Below are 27,581 nucleotides of genomic sequence, written 5' to 3' on the forward strand. Positions count from 1 at the left end.
ACAAAAAACTGAGGTAACAATCATTTTATTTGACTGCATGATATAGTACTATGTTTTCCATGACTACTTGAATTTACATTTTGCTGTCTATATATTATTATTTAATGGCTTGTTTAAAATGTGATTGAAAGGAGTATATATGATAAATAAATATAATAAAAATATTCATATTTATTCCATTACTCCCAATAATTTGCTTCTTTTCAATTCTAGGACAGGACCTTCTCAAAACAATAACAAATGTGGAACAACAAACTATGTCTTATTTTGAAAATATAATGAAATACATGGTATAGCCCTCAAATTGACTAAATAGTAATTTACTTTAATCTATAATAATTATGATATTTTATTACATTTGTAAACATTTATCAATCGTAAAATATATAATTGATAATGAAATGCATTGAATTTGAACAATTTAAATAGTTTATATATATATATATATATATATATAAAAAGAACACGTGTGACTCTTTTTCTCTTAATTAGTTTTCACATGGTTACTTAATGGTCCAACTTTATGAATCAATTAAACTTAAAGGGTTAAATTCCTAAAATAATGTACTTAAATAGAAACTTTTCCAAAAACAGGTTTGAACATATAACCAATTTAATGTAAAGTTGGAAATTTATGTTAAAAATAGGTACAGCTCAACGAGTCAAACATAGATGTCTCGTAAACATGCCATATTAACTAAATAGTTGTAGATGGGGTCTATGGTTAATACCTAACTCATGGACTAGGTCCACAATTTTTAGGTAACTCGTGGACCAAGTCCACAATTTACTTAAGCTTACTCATGGACATGGTCCACAAGTAATTAAAGAGTGATTCTTTTTAAATAACCGTGTAAATAGCAAAATAGTTAATAACAAATTGGAAAATAGCAAGTTTCGAAAATCTTTTAATTTATAGCAAAATCGTCGATTGTAGACTTTTTTTTTTTTTTTTACTTTTTTAGACATTTCTTACACATACAGTGTATTTGGATAGGTCAGAAAAATGAAGTAGAATATCACAGATCACGAATAGTGTATTTGTAAACAACATCTTTTTGCAAATCTTAACTAAACATGATACTTTCTTTGTAATTTATTCAATTCTTTTTAAATAATGTGTTTTTTAAAAGTAATGTCAAAATAGATTAGTATGAAAAATAATGACAAAAATAGAATAGTTTGGAAGTCGTGGACCCGTGGATCCCACATCTTTTTCTCTTTTTCATTATTATTATTATTATTATATATATATATATATACATTATATTAAATATTCAAATCTCTAAATTTCAATTTCTAAAAATATCTTTTCTTATTAAATATCTTTCCAAATTCTAATTTCTAATTTCAAAAATATCTTTCCTTATTAAATATCATTTCAAATTTCAAATTTCAATCTCCAATTTTTTTAAAATATATATATTAACAAAATATGTTATTAAACAAATATTTGTATTAACAAAATGATTTATTACCATAACTCTTTTCATTTTGATTCTAAAAGAAAATTAGATATTCTTGTTATACAATAGAATTAGATATTTTGATTCTAAAAAAATTAATTAGATATTCTAATTTTCATACAATAGAATTATTCTCGCCATCACTTTTTTTCATTTTGATTTTAATTTTTTTTTAGATATTTTGTTAATATTGGTGGATTGTAAATATTTGTTTAATAACATATTTTGTTAATATATATATCTTTTAAAAGAATTGAAGATTAGAATTTGAAATTTGGAAATATATTTTAATAAAGAAAGAAATTTTTTAAAATTAGAATTTGTAATTTGGAAATGTATTTAATAAAAAAAAGATACATTTAGATTTAAATATTTAATATAATATATATTAAATAATGAAAAAAAGAAAAAGGTGTGGTTCACGTGCCATCTCATTTGAAGAAATTGATTTTTTTTAAATAAAGTGTTTTTTTAAAAGTAATGTCAAAATATGTTAGAAGGAAAAATATTGACAACAGGTAGTTTGGGTGAAGTTATAGATGAGATCCACGACTTCGCCCAAACTACCTTTTGTCAATATTTTTCCTTCTAACATATTTTGACATTACTTTTAAAAAAACATTTTATTTTAAAAAAATCAATTTCTTCAAATTTTTAGGATTTAAATAAATTAGTTCACCATTTATTTCTATAATTCATAATACATATGTTTAATAACGATTTAAATTCAAATTTTAGATAATATCCCTAAAATAATTGCAAATATAAATCCAATAGGTTTGGATTCTTTATATTTCAAAATATATCAAAACTATATTAAATAATACATAATACATACTTTTAATAATAATTTAAAATTTAGATTTTATATCCTCTCCAAAAATCATCAATTTGAATTCAAATCTTACAAAGATAAATTCTTAATAACAATTTGAATTTAACATTTATTAAATACTTCATAATATATATTTTTAATAATATTTTGAATTTAAATTTTAGAATTGTAATTATTTCTTAAGGGTATTTTTGCAATTATTTAAATTTTTTCTTTTAGGTTTTATTTGAGAAAAAGAAAAGAAGAAGATTGAGAGAGAGGGGGCAGACGACGAAAGAGACAAACGCGAGGGAAAAAGCTTTTCTTACAGACAAGAGAGGAGAAAAGTGTGATTGACGGAGAGAGAGATTCGACGTAAGAAACAACAGATTTTACCGAACAGCGTTTGACAACATCCAATGTTGATTTTAGGTTTGTGGCAAGTCATGAGGTTCGGACGATTGTTGGTTAATTAATTGGATCTTATTAGTAGGGTTTTAGTGTGTTAGGGTAGAAGAAAAGGGAAGGAAGATAGGAATAGAGAAGAGGGGAGGGGAGGAAAAAGAATGAAAAAATAAAAATAGTGTGTCACCTCAAATAAAAGGACCAATATCAACTTCATAAATATTTCCACATGATTTTAAAAAACAGCTCACATTGCTAGTTAGGACTAACAGTAAAAACTTAGTATTTACCAGATATCTCGATATCTCGAAGACTAGCTTGGTTTGGGATGATTGCTTTTCAATCATTATATCAGAATAATCTTCAACGTAACTATTAGTTCCTGCTAAAACTATTATGACCTTTTACATTTTAACTTCGCTACAAAATTTGTATCCTTCCTTCACCATCTCAAATTTATCCCCATTCACATTTATTTTAAATTTTTATCGGTTCAATTTCTTATCACAATTATTTTAAACTAAATCATACTTAAAATGTAGGATTTTTCAAGAATAATAGAAAAATACAAACTATTTACACATTGTCAAAAACCGACAAAAACTCATTATATTTAATTTTGTTATAAATGTAAATAGTTCATTGATAGTCATTTTTTACGATCACTCAAATAAAAATAGTTTTATAGTATTCTGAAAAATATTTAAATATTAGTTTTATTTAACATATTTAGCTTTTCTTTCTACTAAAAAAATGGTTAGGGTTGTATAGATATATGGATATAGACAATAACTTCATTTTGAGTGTAAAGATAAAATTTATGTTTGATTTTAAAATATTGGTTATTATCGAATATAAAAGAATAATGTTCCTTTAATTTGTTTTAAAGTATTAATTTAAATAATAGTTTTTATAATTATTTTTTAAGATAGTGCATATAAATAATTATGTGAATATATATAGTGGAATATTATTATCACATGAACCCCTATACTTGTAGGACACGTGGAGAGTTGCCAACGAACTTTTTGGGATACGGGACAACAGAATCCCAACAACACTCAATTTCAAACCATCTTCATTATTATCTTCTTCTTTTCTAGGTTTAAATGCTACGGAGGCTATTTACATTATTTCAACTTATATGATGTTACAAAATAATAATCATGCAAATTATTTGACATAAATCAAGTTTGTAAATTAGTTAATAATCATTTATATTCAACTTAATACCAACTACGATTCTCTTTAGGATTTATATTCTATTCTCGGAACACTTTTTCAACGTAGTTTAAATTGTAATTTAATTTTTAAAATAATGAAGATAATTATGATGGATAACATTTTTAAAAAGAACAATTATGTATAAAATCTTTTTAATTAGGAGTAAAATATTTTATTTTATTTATTTCCTTATTTACTACATAGGTCCTTGTATTTATCTTTTTTTCTCAATGTAAATAAACATAAGAATATTTTATTCAATAAAATATCTCCACATGGTGTAAGAGCTTTAACCTAGGTCCTCTGTTCAGCCGCTGCAACCACTCTTCTTGTCGTGAACTCGCCGCCAACGTCATCCGTTCATTCTGTCTCCTTTGCCGACGACGTCCTTCGTTTGTCCAGTCTCCTTTGCCGCGAATCTCATCCATCTTCCGTTGCTCTCGAAAATTTCTTGTCACGCAAGCCATCGCGAATCTTACCGCCGCATATCCGTCGTTCCAGATCAATCTCCTGTCGATTTTTTGTCACCCACGCAAGCCGTCGCGAACTTCACCGTCGTAGAATTCGTTGTTCCAAATCTGATTTGTCGATTCGTCACAGATCCGTTCATCCCGTCGCAACATCGTTCCAGATCCATCGCAGACCACCTACACTGATTCAGCTCTGTCCGATACACCAGATCCACGCTTCCAGCTCTGCCAGCGTGACGCTCTCCTCGTCCATGAAACCCACATCCACCGCCGGAAAACCCAGATTAGCTTGCCCCAATCTGCTGATGTTCTGATCATATTCTGCCCAATCTAAAGTCTTCCTTCGATATGTGTTTGTGCTTTGTTTGTCGAATATCTAACTTGTTTTTTTTATTGCGAGTAGATGGAGAAATGTGAAATTGCTCATCCAATTAGCACTATTCTTGATGGCTCTAATTATACCACATGGACAAATCAAATGTAAAGCTTTTTAATTTGACGAAAATTATGACGTGTTATCACTAGCGATATTACCAAACCAACCAAACAAGACAAGGGAGATAATAGCAAATTTATCGAATGCCTCGAATAATGGGATAACAAAAATCATCAGATTATCACTTGACTTAGTAACACATCAATCCCTGCTATCCATACATAATTTGATACTTTTGAAAATGCCAAGGAGCTGTGTGATTTTTTGTCTACACGGTTTAAATATGTCGGATTAGCTCATTACTATCAGTTGCACAGTAGCCTTGTCAATCTTAATCAAGAAGTTGGTCAATTTGTTAATGAATATCTAGCAGTGCTTCAACCTATCTGGACTCAACTTGATCAAGCTAAAATCAGTAAAGATCATCTTTGTCTTATTAAAGTCCTTATGGGATTACGTCCAGAATATGAATCTGTTAGAGCTGCCTTACTACACCACAATCCTTTGCCCTCATTGGATGCAGTTATCCAAGAGATACTATTTGAAAAAAAAACGTCTTGGCATCAATCTCTCCAAACATTCTGATGTTGTTCTTGCAGGCACTTATTCACCATCTAGAGCAGCAAGCACATTTTGTAAGAATTGTAAGTTCACTGGTCACAAATTTATTGATTGTCCTAAAATAGAATGCAAGTACTACCATGTCATATTCTGGATAATTGTCCCATAAAACTACCTCGAACTCGAAGATATTCTACAAGAGCAAAAAACTTTACTAAATCTGGTACCTCTCATGTTGTTGCTGTTGCTTCAGCTAATTCGACTCCCCCCCCCCCCTCATTTTTAGATAAGTGATCTTCAAAGCCTTTTAAATCAATTTGTTTCAACATCTTCCTCTGCACTGGCCGTCTCATCAGATAATTGATGACTTATTGACTCTGCTTGTTTCAATCGTATGACATTTAATTATTCTCTTATGAACACTTCTAGTCTTGTTAAATCTTTACCTCCAATTGATGCGGTTGATGACAATTGTATGAACATCTCTCACATTGGCACCATTAATAACCCCAGTTTGAGTCTTCCCCATACTTACAACGTCCCAAACTTAACCTTTAATCTAGTGTTTGTTGGTCAACTGTGTGATCTTGGCTTAACTATTTCTTTTTCTCCCAATGGTTGTCAGGTTCAGGATCCGCATACGAGATAGACGATTGGGACGAGTCGCAAAGTGGGAAGATTGTTTGAGCTCCTATCACTTCAGCTTCCTCCTTCTTTATCCATCTCTGCTCTTGTCACTGACTCTGATACATATTAGTGACATCTTCGTCTTGGTCATGCTTCTCCTAAAAAACTTTGTTATTTAATTTCAGTTAACACTTTAAATAATGTTACCAAGTCTATCCCTTTTAATTGTTTAAATTACAAACTTTCTAAGCAACATACTTTGTCTTTTTCTCAATCCACTTCTATATGTGGTAAACCTTTTGATTTAATCCATTCTAACATTTAGGGTCCTGCCCCTACTACCACTGTCCATGGTTATCACTATTATGTTTTGTTCATTGATGATTTCTTTAGATTCACATGGATTTATTTTCTCAAACACCACTCTAAATTATCTCGCACTTATATTGAGTTTGCTAACATGATTCACACCCAATTCTCTTATCCTATCAAAACCCTCCGTACTAATAATGTCTTGGAGTATAAGGACTCTACTTTTCTATCTTTTCTCTCTCAACAGGGCACTCTTGTTTAGCGCTCCTGCCCCCTACACCTCTCAATAAAATGGACATGTTGAGCGCAAACATTATCACATTCTTGACTTAGTACGTGCCCTCCTTCTTTTTGCCTTATGTTCTAAGAAATTCTGGGGTGAAGCAGCTCTTACATCCGTCTATACCACCAATCATCTTTCTTCCTCTATTCTTTAAAACATCTCTCCATTCGAAAAACTATATAGTACTCCTCCCAACTACTCTAACCTTAAAGTTTTTGGTTGTTCTTGCTTTGTTCTCTTGCGTCCTCATGAACACACTAAACTTGAACCACGTGCCCACCTCTGTTGTTTTCTTGGCTATAGTACAGAACATAAAGGTTTTCTTTGTTGGGATCCTCTTTCCAACAGACTTTTGTATATCTTGCCATGTCACATTTTGGGAGCACACTATGTTCTCTCGCTTGTCCTCCTTCCACACTTCCTTCTCTAGTCCTTAACCTTTCTTCACCGATACATATGTTGAACTTTTTCCTCTCTCTAAGTCCACTTCTGATACTGAGCTTGCTCAATCCACACCTACTTTTGCAAACTCGAACCAGTCATCCATTTCCGATGATGGTTCTGAACCTACTCTAGACACCCCTTTTCGTCGTTCTACTTGAGTAAGGGAACCTCTCATCCATCTCTAAGATTATCACTGTTTTTCCACTATTGTTTCTCTTGTTGAACCTACCTCTTATCAAGAGGCTAGTACTGACCCTTTATGACAGAAAGCGATGAATGATGAATTGCAGGCTCTTGAAAAGATGCACACTTGGGACTCTGTTGACTTATCTCCTAGTAAAAGACCCATTGGCTGCAAGTGGATCTACAAAATCAAGACGCACTCTGATGGTATTATCGAGCGTTATAAAGCTCGTCTTGTTGTAAAAGGATATTCGCAAGAATATGGTATTGAACTATAAAGAAACTTTTGCTCATGTGGCTCGGATGACATCTACTCGAAGTTTGTTAGCTGTTGCTGCTGCCAAGCAATGACCTCTTCTTCAGATGGATGTCAAAAATGCTTTCCTTAATGGTACTCTTTCTGAAGAAGACTATATGAAGCCACCTCCTGGTACTTCTCCTCCTCCTCACAAGGTGTGCCTCCTGTGTCGAGCATTATATGGTCTAAAACAAGCTCCACGGGCTTAGTTTGCCACATTTAGCTCTACCATCACTCAACTTGGTTTTGCTTCTTGCCTTCATGACACTGCGCTCTTTACTTGCCACACATCCCAGGGTATTGTTCTTCTTCTTCTCTATGTTGATGACATGATTATTACTGGTAATGATCCATAGGTCATATTTGATCTCCAACATTATCTTCGTCAGCATTTTGAGATGAAAGACTTTGGTCTCTTAACTACTTTCTTGGACTTGAAGTCTCTCGATGCTTGAATGAATATTTATAGTCTCAAGCCAAATATGCTTCTAATCTTTTGGCTTACTCAGGAATCACTGACTCCAACATAGCTTCGACACATTTAGATCCCAATGTTCATCTGACACCTTATGATGGTGTTCCTCTTGAAGATGTTAGTTTGTATCAGCAACTGGTTGGCAGTCTCATCTATCTAACAATGACTCGTCCAAACATTGCATATGTTGTTCATATTGTTAGTCAATTTATGGCTACTCCTCGAACCATACATTTTACTGATGTGTTACGTATTCTTCGCTATATCAAGGGAACATTGGGCATGACCTTCAGTTTTCTCAATCCTCTCTCATATTTTCTAGCTATTCTAATGCAAATTGGGTTGGGGATCCTATCGATTAGCGTTCTACAACAGGTTACTGCTTTTACTTAAGAGATTCTCTCATTTCTTGGCGTAGTAAGAAACAAAGTGTTGTCTCTCGTTCCAGTACTAAATCAGAATATTGTGCTCTTGCTGATGCTACTACTGAACTCCTATGGCTTCGTTGGCTCCTTGTTGATATGGGTGTTCCCCAACAGGGTCCCACTCTCCTTCATTGTGATAGTCGTAATGCTTCCAGATTGCTCACAATGATGCCTGTTCACACGAGATTTCAGGAGAAATTTAATTCATGGAATCGAATTTTGTATTGATTTATGTATTGTGGATACAATCTCTAATATTTACTCCTTTGATTCTTTCTCTCGAATACAAAAAGTAAAATTTAGAACTTCGTGGTCTTCGATCTTCAAGAAGTTGTAATTACAAGTCAATTCGAGCTTCAATCTTCTGGAATTCAAGGAAAGTTTGATCTTCCAAGTCTTCGATCTTTCAGAAAGATGATTTCGAGGTTGATGATAACTTGCACGTCTTGAGAGTCTTCAAAAGTTTTTGTCTTCAATTCTTCAGAGCTTTGATTCTTCTTTTCAACCAAAGGCCCTCCAAATGAATGGTAGATGTCTCTATTTATAGAGAAATTTTATGGGCTTTAGATGGGCTTGGGCCCATTTGCTTGTTGGGCTTGGGCTTGGGCTTATCTGTGTTGGACTTAGGCTTGGCCCATTTGCTTGTTGGGCTTGGGCTTGAGCCCACCTGGCACTTTGGGCTTGGGCCCATTTGCTTGTTGGGTTCGTGTTCGGGCCCACTTGTTTGACGGGCTTGGTCCATTATTTCTTGTCCTAATTTATATTTAGGGCTTAATTAGATCGGGTACGAGAAAACTTAATTATCCAAACCCAATCAAATTCTGATTATCACAATGTTTACTGTGATGACGTGGTAAAATTTAATTGGCCTAAATTTATTGCTCAACAAATGTTCTCTTTCGAGATTCGTACACCTGCATGAGTGGATGAATTTCGAAAACAATAATCTGAGATAAAAAATACAAGCGATTTGTTCTTGATTTTGGCTCCCATGAAAAATGTCAAATTAATCACTATGCATTCGGATATGAGTGATTAAAACACTATGTGAAATTTAATTAATTAATTTTTTTTTTTAAAAAATAGTAATTGGAAGATTGAAGCTTAAAAATAATGAAATTGGAATATTGCCAATTCATGAATGTAAGCAGTTGTTATTATTATTATATTTTTAAAGTTATATCACAATTTTTAATTTTTTTTTTATAAAAGGATAAATGGAAGGAAGTAAATTTAACCTGTATTTACTTATTTTATTATTTTTTTTATATACTTTTAACATATTTAGAAGGATTTTTTTTATCGGTTAGAAAAGAGTAAAAATTAAAGCTTTTTTATTTATTTTATTATTACTTATTTTTATGTATATTTTTATTTTTGAAATGATTTGTTTTTTTTTTCACGTTAGTTTTTTTTTTCTTTAACCGAATACTCAAATATCTTCCTCTTTTAACAATTTTTTTTAGTATTTTATATATATATATATATATATTCTTTTCTTTTCTTTTCTTTTCTTTTTTTTTTTTTTTTAAAAAACAATCCCAACTTTCTCTATATCTTAACCATTTGAACTTAAAAAATCCTCAAATCTCAACAATCCTAGATATGATTTATTTTTACTCACTATAAATACTTGAGGCTATGATGCAAAGAGTCACAACATTCACATTATTTACTGTCAAAGAGGGAGGAAGAAGAAAAAAAGTTTTTCTTTGTTTTTTTTGCTGATTTTTTTTCATTCCGCCGACTGCACGTCCTGTTAGTCCGCACCACCACTGCACCATCGTACGAAGACTCATTGCTTGTTCGTCATTTTTTTTTAATTTTTAGAATAAGTTGAAAGAATGAGAGAAAAAGAATGGGATGCAAAGAAGAGAGTGAAAAAGAATACAAGAGGGATGTAGAGGAGGATGAAGAAAAAAGAAAATGGGAAAGGAGAAAGAAAGAGAAAAAAAAAGAGAAAAAGGAGGAAGAAGAAGAAGTGCAAAGAGAAAAGAAAGAGAGAGGAGAAAAAAAAATGGGGTGGGCGGGCGGCTGCTGCTGACTCTTTAGGTTTTTTTTTTTTGTCTTCTTCTTTTTTTTTTTTTAAATAATATCTATTTATAATTATTTTCCTTTTTTTATACATATTTTTTTTTACAATTTCTAAAAGACAGACTTTTTTTTCTTTTTATTTTTTTTAACTTTTTTTTCTTGTTAATCTCTTCTTTCTTTCTTTTTTTTTATATATGATTTCTATAATTTTCTTCTCTTTTTTTATTTTTATTTTTTCATAATTTTTTATTGTTATTATTATCATTATTATTTTAAAATTAGTTTCTTCCCCTTTTTTTTTGTTAACTTTCCACTTTGTTTTTTTTAAATCTATTATTTATTTATTTATAATTATTTTTCTTTTCTTTTGTTTTTCTTTTTTTTTTTTATTATTTTTTTATTTTTTATTTTTATTTCATTTATTTATTTATTTGTTTGTTTGTTAATCTCTTCTTTTTCTTTCTTTTTTTTATCCCTAGCTTACCTAATTTTTTTTCAGGTTCGCACCAACTTAAAGCTCTATCAAAGGTTGGTTCCATTTTTTTGTTTACTATTAACGAATTTTTTTTTCATCTTTTTTTTTAAAAAGAAAGAAAAAAAACTGGAGATCCCATGCGAGTATATATGAAGTTACGATCTCCTGGATGCCCTGCTTCTATGACTGTCAACTTTTGGGGTTTGTTCATTATAGATGATGCAACTCTATCATGATGCTCTGTTGCTTCCTTGACGCCTGGAGTTTGTTCGTGATAAACGATGCAACTCTATCATGACGCTCTATTGCTTCTTCGATGCTTGGGGTTTGTTCGCGATAGATGATGCAACTCTATCATGACACCCTACTGATTCCTCGACGCCTGGGGTTTGTTCGTGATAGACGATGCAACTTTATCATGACGCCCTACTGCTTCCTTGACGCCGAGGGTTTGTTCGTGATAGACGATTCAACTCTATCATGACGTCCTACTGATTCGTCAACTTCTGGGGTTTGTTCATGATAGACAATGCAACTCTATCATGACGCCCTGCTGCTTCCTCGATTCCTGGGGTTTGTTCGTGATAGACGATGCAACTCTATCATGACGCCTTGCTGCTTCCTCGTTGTTCGGGGTTTGTTTGTGATAGATGATGCAACTCTATCATGACGCCCTACTGATTCGTCAACTTTTTTTCATATACTCTTTGTTCCAAGACAATGTCATCGCCACTAACTTGCTTGTGATGATTTACTTTTACAGAACGATGGTTTACTTCACGGAACGATTCTTGTCTGGAGTTCGACATCTCATAATACTTTCTGATAGAAATCAACCCAGAGAAGATGGACTTAGTCTCATTGTGGAGAAGTCATGGGCTGGCGCTTTTGCAGATCATTGGCCACACTTAGACAACAACTCAGTTTTTCCCAGATTATCCGTGGAGATACCTTTGTCTGAGGGAAAAAGCGCATGGGTCTTGCAATCTTCTATCCACAATGAGGCTCCTAATTCTGGCAGAGCTCTCACTCTTGGACAACGTTTAATTGAAGGCCAAACACGTTGGGGTACTATGACCAAGGTCCCTGGAGAGTTCTGCTTTACTGACTGCTATTGGGAGTGGTTGGAGCTTGTCGTTGGTCGAAATACACGACTTCTTTACAGTACTCGTTTATATGGCGTCGTAACAGCTTCTTTATACACTTATGATCGTAACAGTGATGTTGTTCGAACATTTTGTGAAGCATGGTGTCCTTCGACTAATACTCTTCATATTTTGGCGGACGAGTTATCCATTTCTTTGTGAGACTTATGGTCCTTTGGGGGTCTTCCCATTAAGGGAGATTTCTACGAGGAAAGGATCCCTTCTTTTAAAGAATTAACCTCCACATCGCGGGATACGACGAAGTGTCTTCCGACGACCTGCCAATATCTTTTCCAGGCGTATTACTCAATAGTTTGTACGCAGAGGAATGACCGCTCAGCATCTTCTAAGAATGACTCCCAAGTAACTATTGGCTCATGGATTTCGTTTTGGTATCTTGGGTCTAAGAGCTATGATAAGCCAATAACGCGAAAGCAAAAGAAGGCATTGCGCTCCAAATTTACTCAAAACTCTGATGGTTCGAAGATCCAAGCTCGTGAGTGGTCTTCTAGGGAGAGCATGTTATTTGTAGAACTTGGAATCAGGGATGATTTGAAGGATGAAACGTATTTAGCTGCCTTCTTATCTTGCTAGTTGTGTCTTTTCGTATTTCCTCAGAAAGGATCGTTTCTTCGTCCTGGAGTATTTACGGTTGCAAGCCTAATGGCCACTGGCACTATTTATAGTATTGCAATTCCAGTTTTGGCGAACATATACCATGGGCTAGGTTTGATAACCAAAGCCTTCAATCCGATAGGACGCATGGACTTTCACTTTCCCATGCATTACGTCCATGGCTGGTTAGCCTATTATTTCGACACTCATTATCCACTTCCCACGGAAGTTCGAGGCCCCAAGATGACTAACTTTTCAGGCGAAGGTGGGTCTATTTATTTTAGCGAATATGAGGCACGAGAATTAATCCATAATGGTGCGAGAATTTAGCGGCACGCTAACCTCCAGAACAGAAATAAACATGAACGCATGGTTGATACCCATGATTCATCATTTCTGCAAATGTCATATTTTGTAAGCATGTGTTCCTGCTACTTGTCCTCTCATTGCGAAAATACCTGGATCATAACATCATACAGTCCGTATCGGTTTGGATGACAATTTGGCTTTTACCAGGACATCCCTAATGATATAGGGGGCATGCCACCTGCGATCACGCTGGATGATATATTATATCACTGGAGAATATGTACGAGGCATAACACTTTATCCGAGCTATACTTGCCCGCCCGTTCGTTAGAGCCTTGCAAGCATGTGACTCAGCAATTTACAGACTGGTGGACCACGAGGCACAAGACCTATTTTGAGGATAACAGACACCATTTGGTGAGTAGTGTCATTCCTCCCCCTTCACAGCCTAGACTATCGAAGAACCGAGGGAGCAACCTGGGTGGTAAAGAAATTCGATTGGTTGAGGCGATGGCTCCTAATCTTAAGGAGGAGGTAAAGAAGCATAAAGATGAGAGCGATAGCAGCAAAAGTTATCGTCATTGGAAGAGACCTTTGAAGAAAGCGAAGGTATCAGGTGATCATCCCGACGGAAGGGGTTTAAGTGCTTTGGAAGTTCCTGATGTTCCACCACTGGTTTGCACGTTTTCCCTTCTAAAAATTTTTTGTTTTGTTCATCTTCTTCATAAGTGACTTATTAATTGTTTACTTCTGCAGTCACCATTGAACGATCATCTTGAAGGACTTGTAGAGCCAGTCAGTGATGAATCTTTGACGGGACTTCACGCAGTTGATTCGGTCTTTGAGGAAGTTGGTACCTCGAAAACTCCCGTCAATAAACTGGCTGAACAATCCTTACGCCCATCTGCTCTTCTTGAGGAGATTCGTCGAGGCAAGATGATAGTGGGGGAAAAGACCTTGAGAGCCCTTCATCCAAAGAAGGTGCCTGTCCTAAAGCATTTTTACAAAAAGTTAGCTCAGCACATGCTCCCCTTAATTTTTCCGAATTACCATTAGGCACTTCTAATAAACAGACTACGAGAAACCATGAACCTTCTCAGTGGGTTGGTGAAAAGGTGGTTTCAAACTTCTTCCAGAAAATAGCCTTATGTATGTGGGAGGATATTCAAAATAAGATCATGTGAACTCCTTTTGAATATATCCCAAGACTTAGGCCAGAAATAGCGACGGTTCTCTCGGAGATTGAGAAGATCCATGCGGATGGCCTGACTTCTCTTTAAGAGTATCTAAATAGTTACCTTAAGAGGGTAGACAATTTTAACGATGTGCAATCTTCATATTCTGCACAGTTGTTGTCGACGGACAAAGCTCGTCAATTAAATAAGAAGACATCTGCCATCAAGGAAGCTTTGACTTTGGTGAAACAACTACGAGGAGATGCCAAAGTTATTCAGGAAAGAACCGCGGAGTTATCTTTAGAAAGGAAGGAACTGGAGAAGAGACTTCGGAGCATAAATGCTAAGTCTGAAAAACTGTCGATCTTATCTTGTGAAAAAGCGGAGGTCATAGACCAACAAGAACTAAAAGTTGCCAAGCTCTAGGATGAAGTCAATACCCTTGAAAGCACCCCTACTATTACTGAGGAAGCGATTGAGGCACTAGCTACGATTCGCCAGAGCATGGAAGCTGCACGAGAAGAATTTAAGAACTTCAAGTGGAGGCTTTGATTTATGCCCCTTTTTCTTTTGCTGCAAACCTTGTAGATGTGAAAATTTTTGTTGAATTATAATGCAGAAGGATTTATATATATTTATATATATATATATATATATATATATATATATATATATATATATATATATATATATATATATATATATATATATATAATATAGCTACATTTACATTTATTTTGCCATGTTTTCATATGAGCAGACAATGAAACATGACTTTTTTTTATACATGTGACTGAACTTAAAGTGAACTTTAAGCTGCCTACGTACCCTTTCTATAATATAGGGATCAAGTCATGACGTAGTTCAAAATTTATTTATTTATTTATTATTATTTTTTTGTTTACATAACTGGATTAGGCATAAAACTTCTTGAGAAATTTACCGTTGATTGGGCCAATTCGTAATCCGTCTTGATCGATGATTTTGTATGCTTCATTCGTGAAAACTTCTTTGACAATGTAGGGTCCGTCCCATTTAGGTGTGAACTTATTTCCCATATGCCTTGTCGTGATAATAGGTCTTCTTATTGCGAGCACTAAATCACCAACTTGAAATGATCGAGGCCTTACCTGTTTGTCAAATACTTTTGACATTCGTGCTTGATAACATTCGAGTGCTTATTGAGCTTCCAGTCTCTTTTCGTCAAGTGCTTCTAACTCTTGAAGGCGTAATCTAGCATTGTCTTCAGTAGTTAGCCCTTCTTGAATCGCCATTCTTAAGGAATGAGGTGTAACACCTGTAGGAGTACGATGGGTAGTTCTGTAGGCCCACAATGCTTCCCCAATCTTTTCTTGTCAATCTCTTTTTGTCTTGGAGCCCACCTTTTTAAGCAGACTGCACAAAGTTTTGTTGAATGCTTCTGTCAATCCATTTGCTGCAGCATTGTACATATAAGGCTTGTATTGTTTGAAGTTAAATTTTTCACATAGCTTGTCCATCAAAGTGTTAGCGAATTGTCTTCCATTATCAGTTACGATACGATGAGGAATACCATATCTGTAAATGATGTGTGTCTGAACGAAATTTACAATGTTTTCCTTCTTTGCTTCTCTTAATGGCACGACTTCAGCCCATTTAGAAAAATAATTAGTTCCTGCAAGGATGTAAGAATGACCAGCCGATGATTTAGGCGTGATAGGTCCAACCAGGTCGAGTCCCCAAGCTTCAAAAGGCCATGAAGCTATTGTCGGATGGAGCGGCTCTGCTGGTTGATGTATAAAATTTGCATGGAATTAACAAGCCTCACAATACTTCGCAAAATGCATCGAATCGTGGATCATGGTAGGCCAGTAGTAACCCATTCTTTTCAACCGATATTGGAGCTTTGGACCAGACTGGTGGGCACCACAAATACCTGAATGAGCTTCCTCTAAGGCCTTTGTCGATTCCTCTTTTCCTAGGCAACGCAGCAGAAGTCCCTCATATGAGCGTCTGTAAAGTGTGTCTTTGTAATAAATAAATCGTGCAGCTCTTCTACGTATTTCAGCTCTATGTTGAGGATCGGTGAGAAGTTTTCCATGCTTCAAATAGTCTATAATGGGTTGGCGCCAATCTTCTTCATCAATTGCATATACAGATATCACATCAGCTTCTTCGTATTGACTTTCAATTGAAGGCACAATCCATTTTTGGCAAAGGGAAATGTTTATTGGTATATCTTTCGAGACTGTTAAAGCAGTGGCCAAATTTGCAAGTGCATCAGTTTTCTTATTTTCTGATCTCGGTATATGCTCCAATATTATGGAGTCGAATCTGTCCATCAATCTTCTAGCATAACTAAAGTAAGGCTTCAAGTCTTGATGCTTTACCTCGTACTGATAAGAGAGCTGATTTATGATTAACTTCGAATCGCCGAATATTTCTATGCACTTTATCCCAAATTCTGAACCCATTTGGAGGCCGATAATAAGGGCTTGGTACTCGGCAACATTATTTGAACACAACTCACAGAGTGTGAGCTATATGGCAACATATGTTTCTCAGGAGAAATGAAGACAATGTCGACACCAGCTCCGCTTCTTCGTGTCGCACCATCAAATAACATGATCCAAGGCTCCATGCTTTCAACAAACAATACTTCCTCATCAAGTAAGTCGTCACATAATTTCCAATTTGATGGAACTGGATGATCAGCCAGGAAATCTGCCAATGCTTGGCCCTTTACTGCTTTTTGGGGGATATATACAATATCATATTGTTGGAGTATAATAGCCCACTTCGCGAGGCATCCCGAGATGACTGGCCTTGATAAGATATATTTGACAGGATCAGCTTTTGCCACCAAATGTATAGTGAAGGCTTGCATATAATGTCTCAGTTTATCTATTGCAAAGAAGAGGACGAGACACATTTTCTCAATTGGAGAATAATTTAATTCAGCTCCTGTCAGAGTTCTACTTAGATAGTAGAGTGCACATTCCTTATCCTTATCATTTTCTTGTGCAAGTAATACCCCGAGCGGAGTCTCTTGAGCTGCGATATACAATATTAATGGTTTTCCAACTGCAGGCGCACTTAAGATTGGAGGGTTAAGTAGATACTTCTTTATGCTATCAAATGCATTTTGGCATGACTGGTCCCAATCAAAAACTGCATCCTTCCTCATCAGTCTCTGGAATGGTTGACATCAACCTGCAAGATTAGATATAAACCTTCTAATGTAACCCAAACGATCTTGCAATCGTCTCAATTCATCCAGATTCTTCGAACTTGGCATCTTCTAGATAGCATCAATTTTTGAATGATCAACTTCGATGCCACGATGTCTCACTATAAATCCCAAAAACTTCCCTGAAGTTACACCAAATGCACACTTAAGAGGGTTCATTCTTAGTTGATATTTTATGAGGCAATCAAGTACAAGCTTCAGGTATTTCAAGTGATCGCATTTCTTCTTGGACTTGACTACGAGATTGTCAACATAACATTCAATGTGTTTATGCAGCATATCATCAAAGATCATTTGCATAGCGCGCTGGTATGTAGCACCTGCATTTTTCAATCCGAAAGGCATTACCTTATAACAGTATATACCTTTTGGAGTTCGAAATGTTGTTTTCTCCTCATCATCTAGAGCCATTCTAATCTGGTTATATCCTGACGACCCATCCACGAAAGATAAAGCTTCATGCCCTGCAGTTGCATCTATCATGATTTCCATGATAGGCAAAGGAAAGTCATCTTTTGGGCATGCATTATTTAGGTCTCGAAAATCGACACAAACACGTAGTTGGCCATTCTTCTTCCTTACTGGAATAATATTAGCTATCCATGTTGGGTACTTGACTTCACAAATAAATTCAGCCTCAATGAGCTTATTTACCTCTTCCTTAATTTGAGAAATGAGTTCTGGTCGAAATTGTCGTTGGGTTTGCTTGACTGGCCGATGCTCTGGTTTGATCGCTAAGCGATGAACGGCCACCTGTGGATCGAGTCCAGGCATTTCCTTATATGACCATGCAAAGACATCTTTATATGCTTTGAGTAAGTTCACATACTCATTTTCGTCATTGTCAGAAAGTTGGGTGCTTATGAAGGTTGGACGAGGTTCTTCTTTCGTACCAAGATTGACTTCTTTTAACTCATTAATCGTTGATTGACCCCCATCCTCAAATGATAACGGAACCGCTTCAGCATCCTCTTCAAATATATCATGATTAGATGTCTCTTCTATTGTAACATGGCAACTGTTGAGGTTGATGCCCTAAATCTCGTGGTCTTGTAGTTTGTAATTGTATATATAATACAAACTTTTTATTTATCTAATAAAATAAAGTGTTTTATTTTATTTGATATTTAGTTGCATTAACTCACAAAACCAATAAACTAACATCCAAGGTTATCTTCTGTAACCTAAACATGTATGTAGAGACATACAAGTGGATCATGTTTAAGTGATAACCTAAATGGTCTGTAGTAAATGGATAAGGCTGGATACCTTATCCTGGTGACACTACGAATACGGTCTGCTTTGTAGTTGTTACAATTGTTCTAAAGTGCTACAAATGATTTGATCCTAATCATTTATGTCGAGACATTAGAGCGGGGGTATTCTATACAAAGAGTTTGTATAAGACCGGACCATGAAATGAATAGTCTCTCTTATTAACACCGTTACTAGTTGAGACTACATTTCACCAGGATGACTATAGGTGACTTGACCTGAATCTTGAGTGAGTTGTGAACTCCTGCCTATGTAGGCGATCCTTTGATTTGTATGGGTGAGAGTGGCCTATGTAGCCGACTCAATATGCCTACCATTTTGGGGATTCGTCTGATTGGGGAGCTGGGAACGCAGCTACACAAGAAGGAATTCACTCCTTCTCTATAGATGGAGTAAGTAGAGAATTTGCTCTCTTAAGGGTTGATTTCAGGGCTTGAACAATGTGGCGCCACACCCTCTCTTGGCCTGAGAGGAGTTCAGTTATAGTAGGACTATAATTATTGTTCATTAGAGGAATCAATGGTACTTAAGGAGTTAGATGTAACTACAGGGGCAAAACGGTAATTTTTGGCCTAGCTGTACTTACGAGCAATTTGTGAAGGGTCATTGCACTGTTGATTGGTTATATCTAATGGACACAAAAATATATCTACAGTTAGAAGAGTGCAACTATTAGTCTTTAGTGGAATGACTAATAGTTAATGAATAGAGATTAAATTTAATTAAAGAGTTTAATTAATTAATCTCATTTCATTAGAGCTTCAATCTGTAGGTCCATAAGGTCCCCTTGTTAGCTCAATAAGGATAAATGAGAATCAAATTTATTTTGGTTTAATTTGAATTGTTCAAATTGATTAAAGTGAATAAATTGTATATGATACAATTAATATAATTTATTTGATACATTATAATGTAAAGTTTTTTATGAGAGAAGTTAATATTTGAATATGATTCAAATAATAATAATAATATGAATGAGATTCATAAATAAACTATAGGTTAAAATTGAATTCGATTCATATTAGAACTATAGATTATATGAGAGATCTAAATCATTGGTTATATTATATATGATATAATATAAAGTTTATATTATATGAGATATAATATATTTGTAATTAAATTTATATTAATTTTATGTTATATGAGATATAATATATATTAATTAAATTTATATTGATTTAATTTAATTTAATTAATATATATATATATATATATATATTAATATATTTAAATAGAATAGAATAACTCCCTTGGGAGTTATTCTACGTGGGAAGGATGGGGAAGTTATTTGATAACTTCCCCCTCCATTGTTGAGATTTGTTTTAAAAGAAAATAAAAAGAAAGGTTTTTTTTTTAACAGCAAAAACAATCTTACGATCTCTCTGTATCCCAACAAAAGAAAATTCTCTCAAAAGCTTCTTCCCTCACCAAAATTACAGAAGCCCACAACTCTCTGTGATTCTTTACTTGGAGAATAACGAGGAAGATTTTGTGGTGCCAAGCTTGGAAGAAGAATTGAATTGGTTCTACAAAGGTCAGTTTATTTTCACATTTTCCATGAAAAGCATGTTTATTATTTTTCTTTGAATTTATTGGTTTCATAAATTGAATTTCACTCGCACGGGCGTTCATAAGCTTTCGCTTTAGGAATTCCATTCCTTCAGCAACAACCTGCCACACTTACTTCATCTTCTGGTTCATTATCTTCAGGTCGAGTAAAAACAACATTATGTCGCTTTACTTTCAATGAACCCTCTGTATTTACTGAGACGAACATCTTTCTTTTCATTCTTGACGGAACTGCACTACAGATTTTCTTGTCTCCAGTCACTAGGCAAGATTTGTTTAAGACGGATATGGAGGCTTTCTTTTGGCCTCTTGTTACTGACACGCTTAACCTTTTGAAGGCAGATTTTCTTGTGGTCGGAATTGGGCTTATAATAGATTGTACTTTCTTTGCATTTGTGTTTAGCCTTTGAAAGGTAGAAAGTCCAGTGGAGTTGCAGGTTGAAACTTGATTACTGTCTTTCACTATCGATGTACTCAGCCTCTAGAAGATTGAAGGACATATAGCAGAAAAAGTAATGCGATAAAAAACTGAACTTCTTTGACTTCTATCTTTTTTGCCCTCTTTAGAATCTTTGCTTTCTTCAACAGTAATGTGGCATGTATTAGCAACTTTTGCTTTTCCTTTAGCAGTTATTCGGACTGGTTCAAAAGACTGATATCCAATTCCAGCTCTGGAATTAGGTATAGAATATCCTTGTTTCTGAAGCTTCTTTTGAGTAGGGGAAAACTTAGGCCTTTCGTCAAATATTTTCACGTTTTTAAGCTCAGTACGGGTTGTAAAATCATAACCCGCCTTTGCCTTCAACTTATATGTCTTTGGGTCGAATCCCTCTACTGTTCGTCTTTCTGGAAGGTAGGCTTCTAGCTCATTTTTCTCAATTTTTTCGCTTCTCCTTTCTCTATCTTGGTAAGCGGCGCGGTGAAATTTTCCTTTAATATCTAGGTGTTTTTTACCGTCAGGTTTTTCGAACATTCTGCAAATGGTGATTCTCCCTTCTTACGTCGGGACAAAGGAATATAACGTAAAACAGGGGGATTTGAGATTTCCTTTTATAAGGTTGCTATCTTTTCAGCCTCTGGTGCCCTTGACTTGGTTTGGGTCGTTGATTCATCATTTTGTTGACTATTGAGTGCATCCCCTTTATTTGATTTCTTGCTTGTGATCATTTCTTGCTCGTTCTTAAAAGTACCCTTAGTCACTGGAACTTCAGTTGATATGACTTCATTCACGTCTTCACTTTTTGTATAGAATTTTGCATCAGCGAAGTGAGACTCAACCTTTGTAAATGGCCTAAAGTCAGCATCAACCTTCCTAATTTCCTGTTTATAAAATTTGAAGCATTGATGAAGCGTGGAGGTTACTATTCCATTTTCATGTATCCATGGACGTCCCAATAACATTTTATAAGTAGTCCTCGAATCGATCACATGAAATATTGTGCTTGCCTGCAAATCCCCTATGATGATTTCCAAATGAACAGTGCCTATTGCCCGTTGTGCTCCTTGATTAAAGCCTTGAATCACCAGTTTACTATTTGATAACTCTTCTACTGAGATACCTAATTGATTCATTGTTGACTTGGGCAGAATGTTGACGACGGAACCGTTATCTATGAGAATTTGATTAAGCTTTTGCTCCCCAATGTATCCTGATATATATAAAGGTCTATTATGAAGCTTTGACCCAAGTAGCAAATCTTCATCACTGAATGATATCGACATACAACAGGAATCACACGCCTTCATTGGTGATGTAACAGTAGTCGAGACATCATCATTTTTTAATATCTCGATGATTGTATCCTTAACTTCTCGCGATAGTGTCAACAAATCATTTATGCCTAAAGGAAGCAAATCCTCTGGCCTGGGTGTCTCCTTCATTGCATTTAAGGGGAAAGCGTACTCCTCCGTCGTACTGGTAGTATGACACGAGACTATTTCCATTGGAAAGTTTTTAGGGAAGAAGTCCTTTAGAATTATCGGTCTTCGTGGTCGAGAAAGCCCCTCACTTTCTTCAATAATCGGTAGAAACTTTCTCAGGTTCTTTCTTGTGTTTCTTCTCTGAGACTTACCCTTGCTCCTGTATGTTCGGTACGAGTCGAATTCTTTTTGGGAAAAACTTTGCTTGCGCTTCTTTCGACGCGTTACCAGCGTCCATCCCTCCTCAACATTATCTACTTGTTTTTCTTCTTCCTTAGGGCCATCAGCTCGGAAGTCATTATTTTGTAAACCCTTCGGTGAAGAATATATAACAACAGGTTCCAACGATCCAAATTGGATTAGACTCCCTATAGCAGACAATCTACTATCTGACTGTATGATTACTGCGGCGTGATTTGTTTGTGCCACATCATCAAATTCTAGCTCGATCTTTTTGTCTAGAACTAACTTTAGAATCAACTCCTTCAACACAAAACATTTTTCAACGGGATGACTGATGACCCAATGATATTTGCAGTAATTAGGATCGTTTACTGTCCCCATTTCTGCAGGTCGTTTACATTCGGGGAGTTGAATGAGTTGTTTTTCCAGTAGTTGGTCTAACATGTCAGGTAAGTCAGAGTCTGGAAAGGGATAAATTTTTTCTTGCCTCGCTTTCAATGTTGGACGTCTTTTTTCACCTTCATCTTGGCGTTTTTCCATTTTCTTTTCCTTTGAGACAAGCTTCAATGGGGTCGTACTAACGACCATAGCCTCCTTGGTAGCACCCTTCAATACCTTCTAGGTGCTCTTCACTTCTTTATTTTCTTTTCTAACTTTTGGGACTAACAGATCATTGTTTCCTCTATTAGCAATACTTAGCTCCATATCATGAGCTCTGGTTGCTAACTCTTCAAAGGTACGAGGTTTTATTCCCTGCAAGATGTACAGGAGCCCCCAATGCATTCCTTGAGTGCACATTTCAACAGCTGATAATTCAGTTAATCTATCTTTGCAGTCAAGGCTTAATGCCCTCCAGCGATTAATATAGTCAATGACTGGCTCACCTTTTTGCTGCTTGGTTGCAGTTAACTCTATCATGCTAACAATGTGTCTGGTGCTGTAGAAACGGTTAAGAAAGTCCCTTTCAAGCTGCTCCCAACTATCAATGGATTCAGGCTCCAAGTCGGTGTACCAGTCAAAGGCGTTTCCTTTGAGAGTTCGAACGAACTGCTTGACTAACAAATCTCCTCGTGTACCAGCAGTTTCACAAGTTTCGATGAAATGAGCAACATGTTGTTTTGGGTTGTCCTTTCCATCGAACTGTTGAAACTTGGGTGGTTGGTATCCATGTGGCATCCTCATATTGTCAATCCTTTTCGTATATGGCTTGAAATATAAAGAGAACGTTTGAGCAGGTCCACCGTATTGAGTTTTGATGGAGTTTGCAATCATCTCTTGCAGCTGCTGGACAGATGCGATCGAGGTAGAATTTTGTGGTTGACTTTCTTGCATAATTGCTTTTCCTTTGTTAATATTTTTTTATAATGTGTGTGTGACTTGATTCAGCAACGTCACGACTTTCGATCTGATTCTTCAACGATGCAATCTCAAAATCCCTTTCTTCAACTGCCTTCATGAGCATATTAACCTTTTTTTCGAGCTCTGTCATTCTGCCTTCGCTTGTATCCACATCAGTTACCATAACTGACATTATATTTGGCTGCGGCGCCTCCTCGTTTGAGTGCTCAAACAACGAGTTGTGTTCGTCAATTGCAGGATTCTCTTTGATTACAATTCCACCTTTCGGTGGCTTAGAGATTTGCTCCCAAATATTCTTTGCAACTTCAAAAGGAGGCATATCTTCAGATGACTGAATCTCCCTTGAGCGGCTGCGAGTGTTTGGCCGCTTGCTGATGTCACTGAGAGTCTTCGAAGTGTTGCCTTGAGATGTCATGATTTTCTTTGGATGTTTTTCAAAAAGAGAAAGAGATGAAAGGTAGAGATGTCCCACTGGGCATGCCAAATTGTTCACACGAGATTTTAGGAGAAATTTAATTCGTGGAATCGAATTTTGTATTGATTTATGTATTGTGGATACAATCTCTAATATTTACTCCTTTGATTCTTTCTCTCGAATACAAAAAGTAAAATTTAGAACTTCGTGGTCTTCGATCTTCAAGAAGTTGTAATTACAAGTCAATTCGAGCTTCAATCTTCTGGAATTCAAGAAAAGTTTGATCTTCCAAGTCTTCGATCTTTCAGAAGGATGATTTCGAGGTTGATGATAACTTGCACGTCTTAAGAGTCTTCAGAAGTTTTTGTCTTCAATTCTTTAGAGCATCGATTCTTCTTTTCAACCCTGTCCCCTAAATGAATGGTAGATGTCTCTATTTATAGAGAAATTTTATGGGCTTTAGGTGGGTTTGGGCCTATTTTCTTGTTGGACTTGGGCTTGGGCTTATATGTCTGTTGGACTTAGGCTTGGCCCATTTGCTTGTTAGGCTTGGGCTTGAGCCCACCTGGCACTCTGGGCTTGGGCCCATTTGCTTGTTGGGTTAGTGCCCGGGCCCACTTGTTTGACGGGCTTGGTCCATTATTTCTTGCCCTAATTTATATTTAGGGCTTAATTAGATCGGGTACGAGAAAACTTAATTATCCAAACCCAATCAAATTATAATTATCACAATGTTTACTTTGATGACGTGGCAGAATTTAATTGGCCAAAATTTATTGCTCTGATGTCTTCCATGAATGTACAAAGCACATTGAAAATGACTGTCACTTCATTTGTCATCATCTCTTGAGCAACACACTCCTTTTACGCTCTGTCTCCACCACTGAGCAACCAGCAGATATATTCACCAAAGCTCTACCATCCACCCACTCCAATTAGTTACTTACCAAACTCAATACTCTACCACCTTGAGTTTGAGGGAGGGTATTAATGTGTAAAATCTTTATAATTAAGAGTAAATTACTTTATTTTATTTGTTTCCTTATTTACCACATAGGTCCTTGTATTTATCCCTCTTTTTTTCTTGATGTAAACAAACATAAGAATATTTTATTCAATAAAATATCTCCACAAAGTACGTAACAATGTTTTAGAATTACAAATATAATAAATCTATCTGATTATACCATCGACTTCTATTAGTTATAGTGATAGACTCATATCAATAATTAACTCTAACAGTTGCATCTAAATATTTTTACTTTTTTTTTTACATTGTGTTATATCTACTAATATTTTAGGTCTGATGACTACATTTACAACTATGTATGCTTTAATTTTGATTCATTTTAGTAATTCTAACTACATTTGATCTTTATTGTTAGGTCATCTGTTTCACATGTGTTTTAATCTTTTTAATTTTAGAAAATGGGATCTTTTGGATAGGATTTGTATACACTAAAAGTTCTTTAACATTAATTTGGGTTATATTTTAAGTAATTTACTCAAGGAAGTTTCATTATAAAAGATGACAAAAAATGAAATTAAGTGGTAAGGGATGGAGAATAGTTATGAAAAGCAAAAAAAGAAAATGAAAGAAAGAAAAAGAAACTATTTAAAAATATAACTAAGTTTTCAAATTGATTATTAAAAATAAGAAGAATTTTGTTATATTTTGTGAATAGTTTTGTTATTTTGTTATTTTTAAAATATTCCTTAAAAGTAATATTATCATACTGATGAAAGTTGAAATTATAGAATTAAAATGAATCTAACACCTAACATACATTAAGACCAAAGTAATGTTAAAACTTAAACTCATTGGTCTTTTAAGGGTATTTATTATTTACTTATAGACCTTATTTTTCCATATGAATCAGCCAGATGTTTTTTTTTACAGCAATTTAATCTAAAATTTCCCCAACATTTAAAATTTAGCTAAAAGGTAGAAATTGTTGTTTTTTCTTCTTTACTTGAAAATATATTAAAATACAAATTAAATGCATTATTTGTTATTATATGAAATGATAAAGAAGTTTTCCGAAATATTACAACTATATATTTTTTCCCTTCCAAAATTTGAACACAATCAAAAATTTTGAATTTTCCTTTGGTCTATATAAAATTAGATTTTGTGATTAATTCACTTTAATTAATTAATTGTACTAACTTTAAAAATGTGACTTTTAATTGAGTGAAATTTTACCTTGTTTGCCTATGATATATATATTGATGTCTACTCATTACTTTTATTTTTATTCATTTTTCATAATAATCTTTCCTTCAACTCATTAAAAGCATCAATCAAATTAAATAGTTTGGGTTTTAATTAGTTGCTCCTCATCTTTCACTACACCAAACTTTTGTTGGAGCCTAAATAATTGAGAACTTCCATAGTTATGTAGCACTTTACCTTTGAACAGCATTTGTTTATGGAAAGTATATATTATACTATTGACAACTAATTGTATTCATTTAACCTCTAAAATTTTGTAAACATATAAATTTATTGAAGAAAAAAAAAACATAGTGTAAAATTGTATCAATTAAATTTGTAAAATATTATAAGTGAATCGATGATTTAGACGTTTCGTTAAGGTTATGTTTTAAGATCAAATTATGCTTAACTTCTTGTCGGATAGTTAAAAAAGAACATACCCGTAAAGAATTTTTTGAATTTTTTTAGGCCTTTTTGACGACAGTTTTAAAGAATATAATAGTAATGAGTTATTATATAACATTGTCACCTAAATTTGATGCTCCATACCAAAGCACGTGTGCTGTGATTCATATAAACACTTATGCCAAACAAAGCCAAAGATTAACATGGAAAAGCTTTCATGAAAAGAACATATGAAAATCTAAATCACTCCAAATGTAGTTTGTATCATTTTTATGTATAGATTATTCAAATTTTATGGGTCTTTCAATTTTTATATTATTTTTATAATTTTAACGTTTACAAGTTTATATACAAATTGTATATCTGTATGAAAGTGGATGCACTAATTTGATGTGTAACCAATTTTAACTTAAAAAACATGTCTCATCAACATCAAATTTCACCCATCAAACTTAAAAGGTACTTAGATTTGAACATACACATCCTATAAACGAAAAGCCTAATAGTTTAAAAGACACGTACATTCAAGTAGTTGTGTCCCACCAACAAAGTACAAAATAAACGAAATAGACATTTATCGATAACGTAGGATAAAAAAGGAAAGAAAAGATTCCTTCTAACCCCCTTTATATATATATATATATATATATATATATATATATATATATATATATATATATATAGTATAGATTTAAATATTTGGTACGATAATTTATTGCAATTTTGTTATTAATATTACTAATTTAGATGTTATACAAATGTATTTTATATCTATATAAACATTAACCTATAGGTTTGGTCTCTAAAATTTTAATTTTGTGTGAAACTA

The 27,581-nt window shown here is 34.4% G+C and overlaps 1 protein-coding gene across 1 annotated transcript; it reads right to left on the reverse strand.

Annotated features, from left to right (window-relative positions):
- Positions 1 to 15,354: 15,354 nt before the first annotated feature.
- LOC127148684 (uncharacterized) lies at positions 15,355 to 17,342 on the reverse strand. The gene is made up of 4 exons (XM_051082880.1): positions 16,815 to 17,342; positions 15,989 to 16,695; positions 15,573 to 15,733; positions 15,355 to 15,473 (listed from the first exon to the last, which is right to left on the reverse strand). The coding sequence occupies exons 1-4, from the start codon at positions 17,340 to 17,342 to the stop codon at positions 15,355 to 15,357; spliced, it is 1,515 nt and encodes a 504-aa protein (XP_050938837.1).
- Positions 17,343 to 27,581: the final 10,239 nt, after the last annotated feature.

The sequence above is a fragment of the Cucumis melo genome, chromosome 3 (genome assembly GCF_025177605.1).
Source record: "Cucumis melo cultivar AY chromosome 3, USDA_Cmelo_AY_1.0, whole genome shotgun sequence".
Classification (NCBI taxonomy): domain Eukaryota; kingdom Viridiplantae; phylum Streptophyta; class Magnoliopsida; order Cucurbitales; family Cucurbitaceae; genus Cucumis; species Cucumis melo.

Bases quoted from the DNA above. Each gene is read 5' to 3' on its own strand.
- LOC127148684 (XM_051082880.1), bottom strand. From the start codon at position 17,342: ATGAGGAAGGATGCAGTTTTTGATTGGGACCAGTCATGCCAAAATGCA. The intron at 16,696-16,814 runs GTATTGTTTGTT...GTTGCCATATAG, and splicing joins ACGACTTACTTGATGAGGAA to CTCACACTCTGTGAGTTGTG. The intron at 15,474-15,572 runs GTCTGCTTAAAA...GTACTCCTACAG, and splicing joins ATTCAACAAAACTTTGTGCA to GTGTTACACCTCATTCCTTA.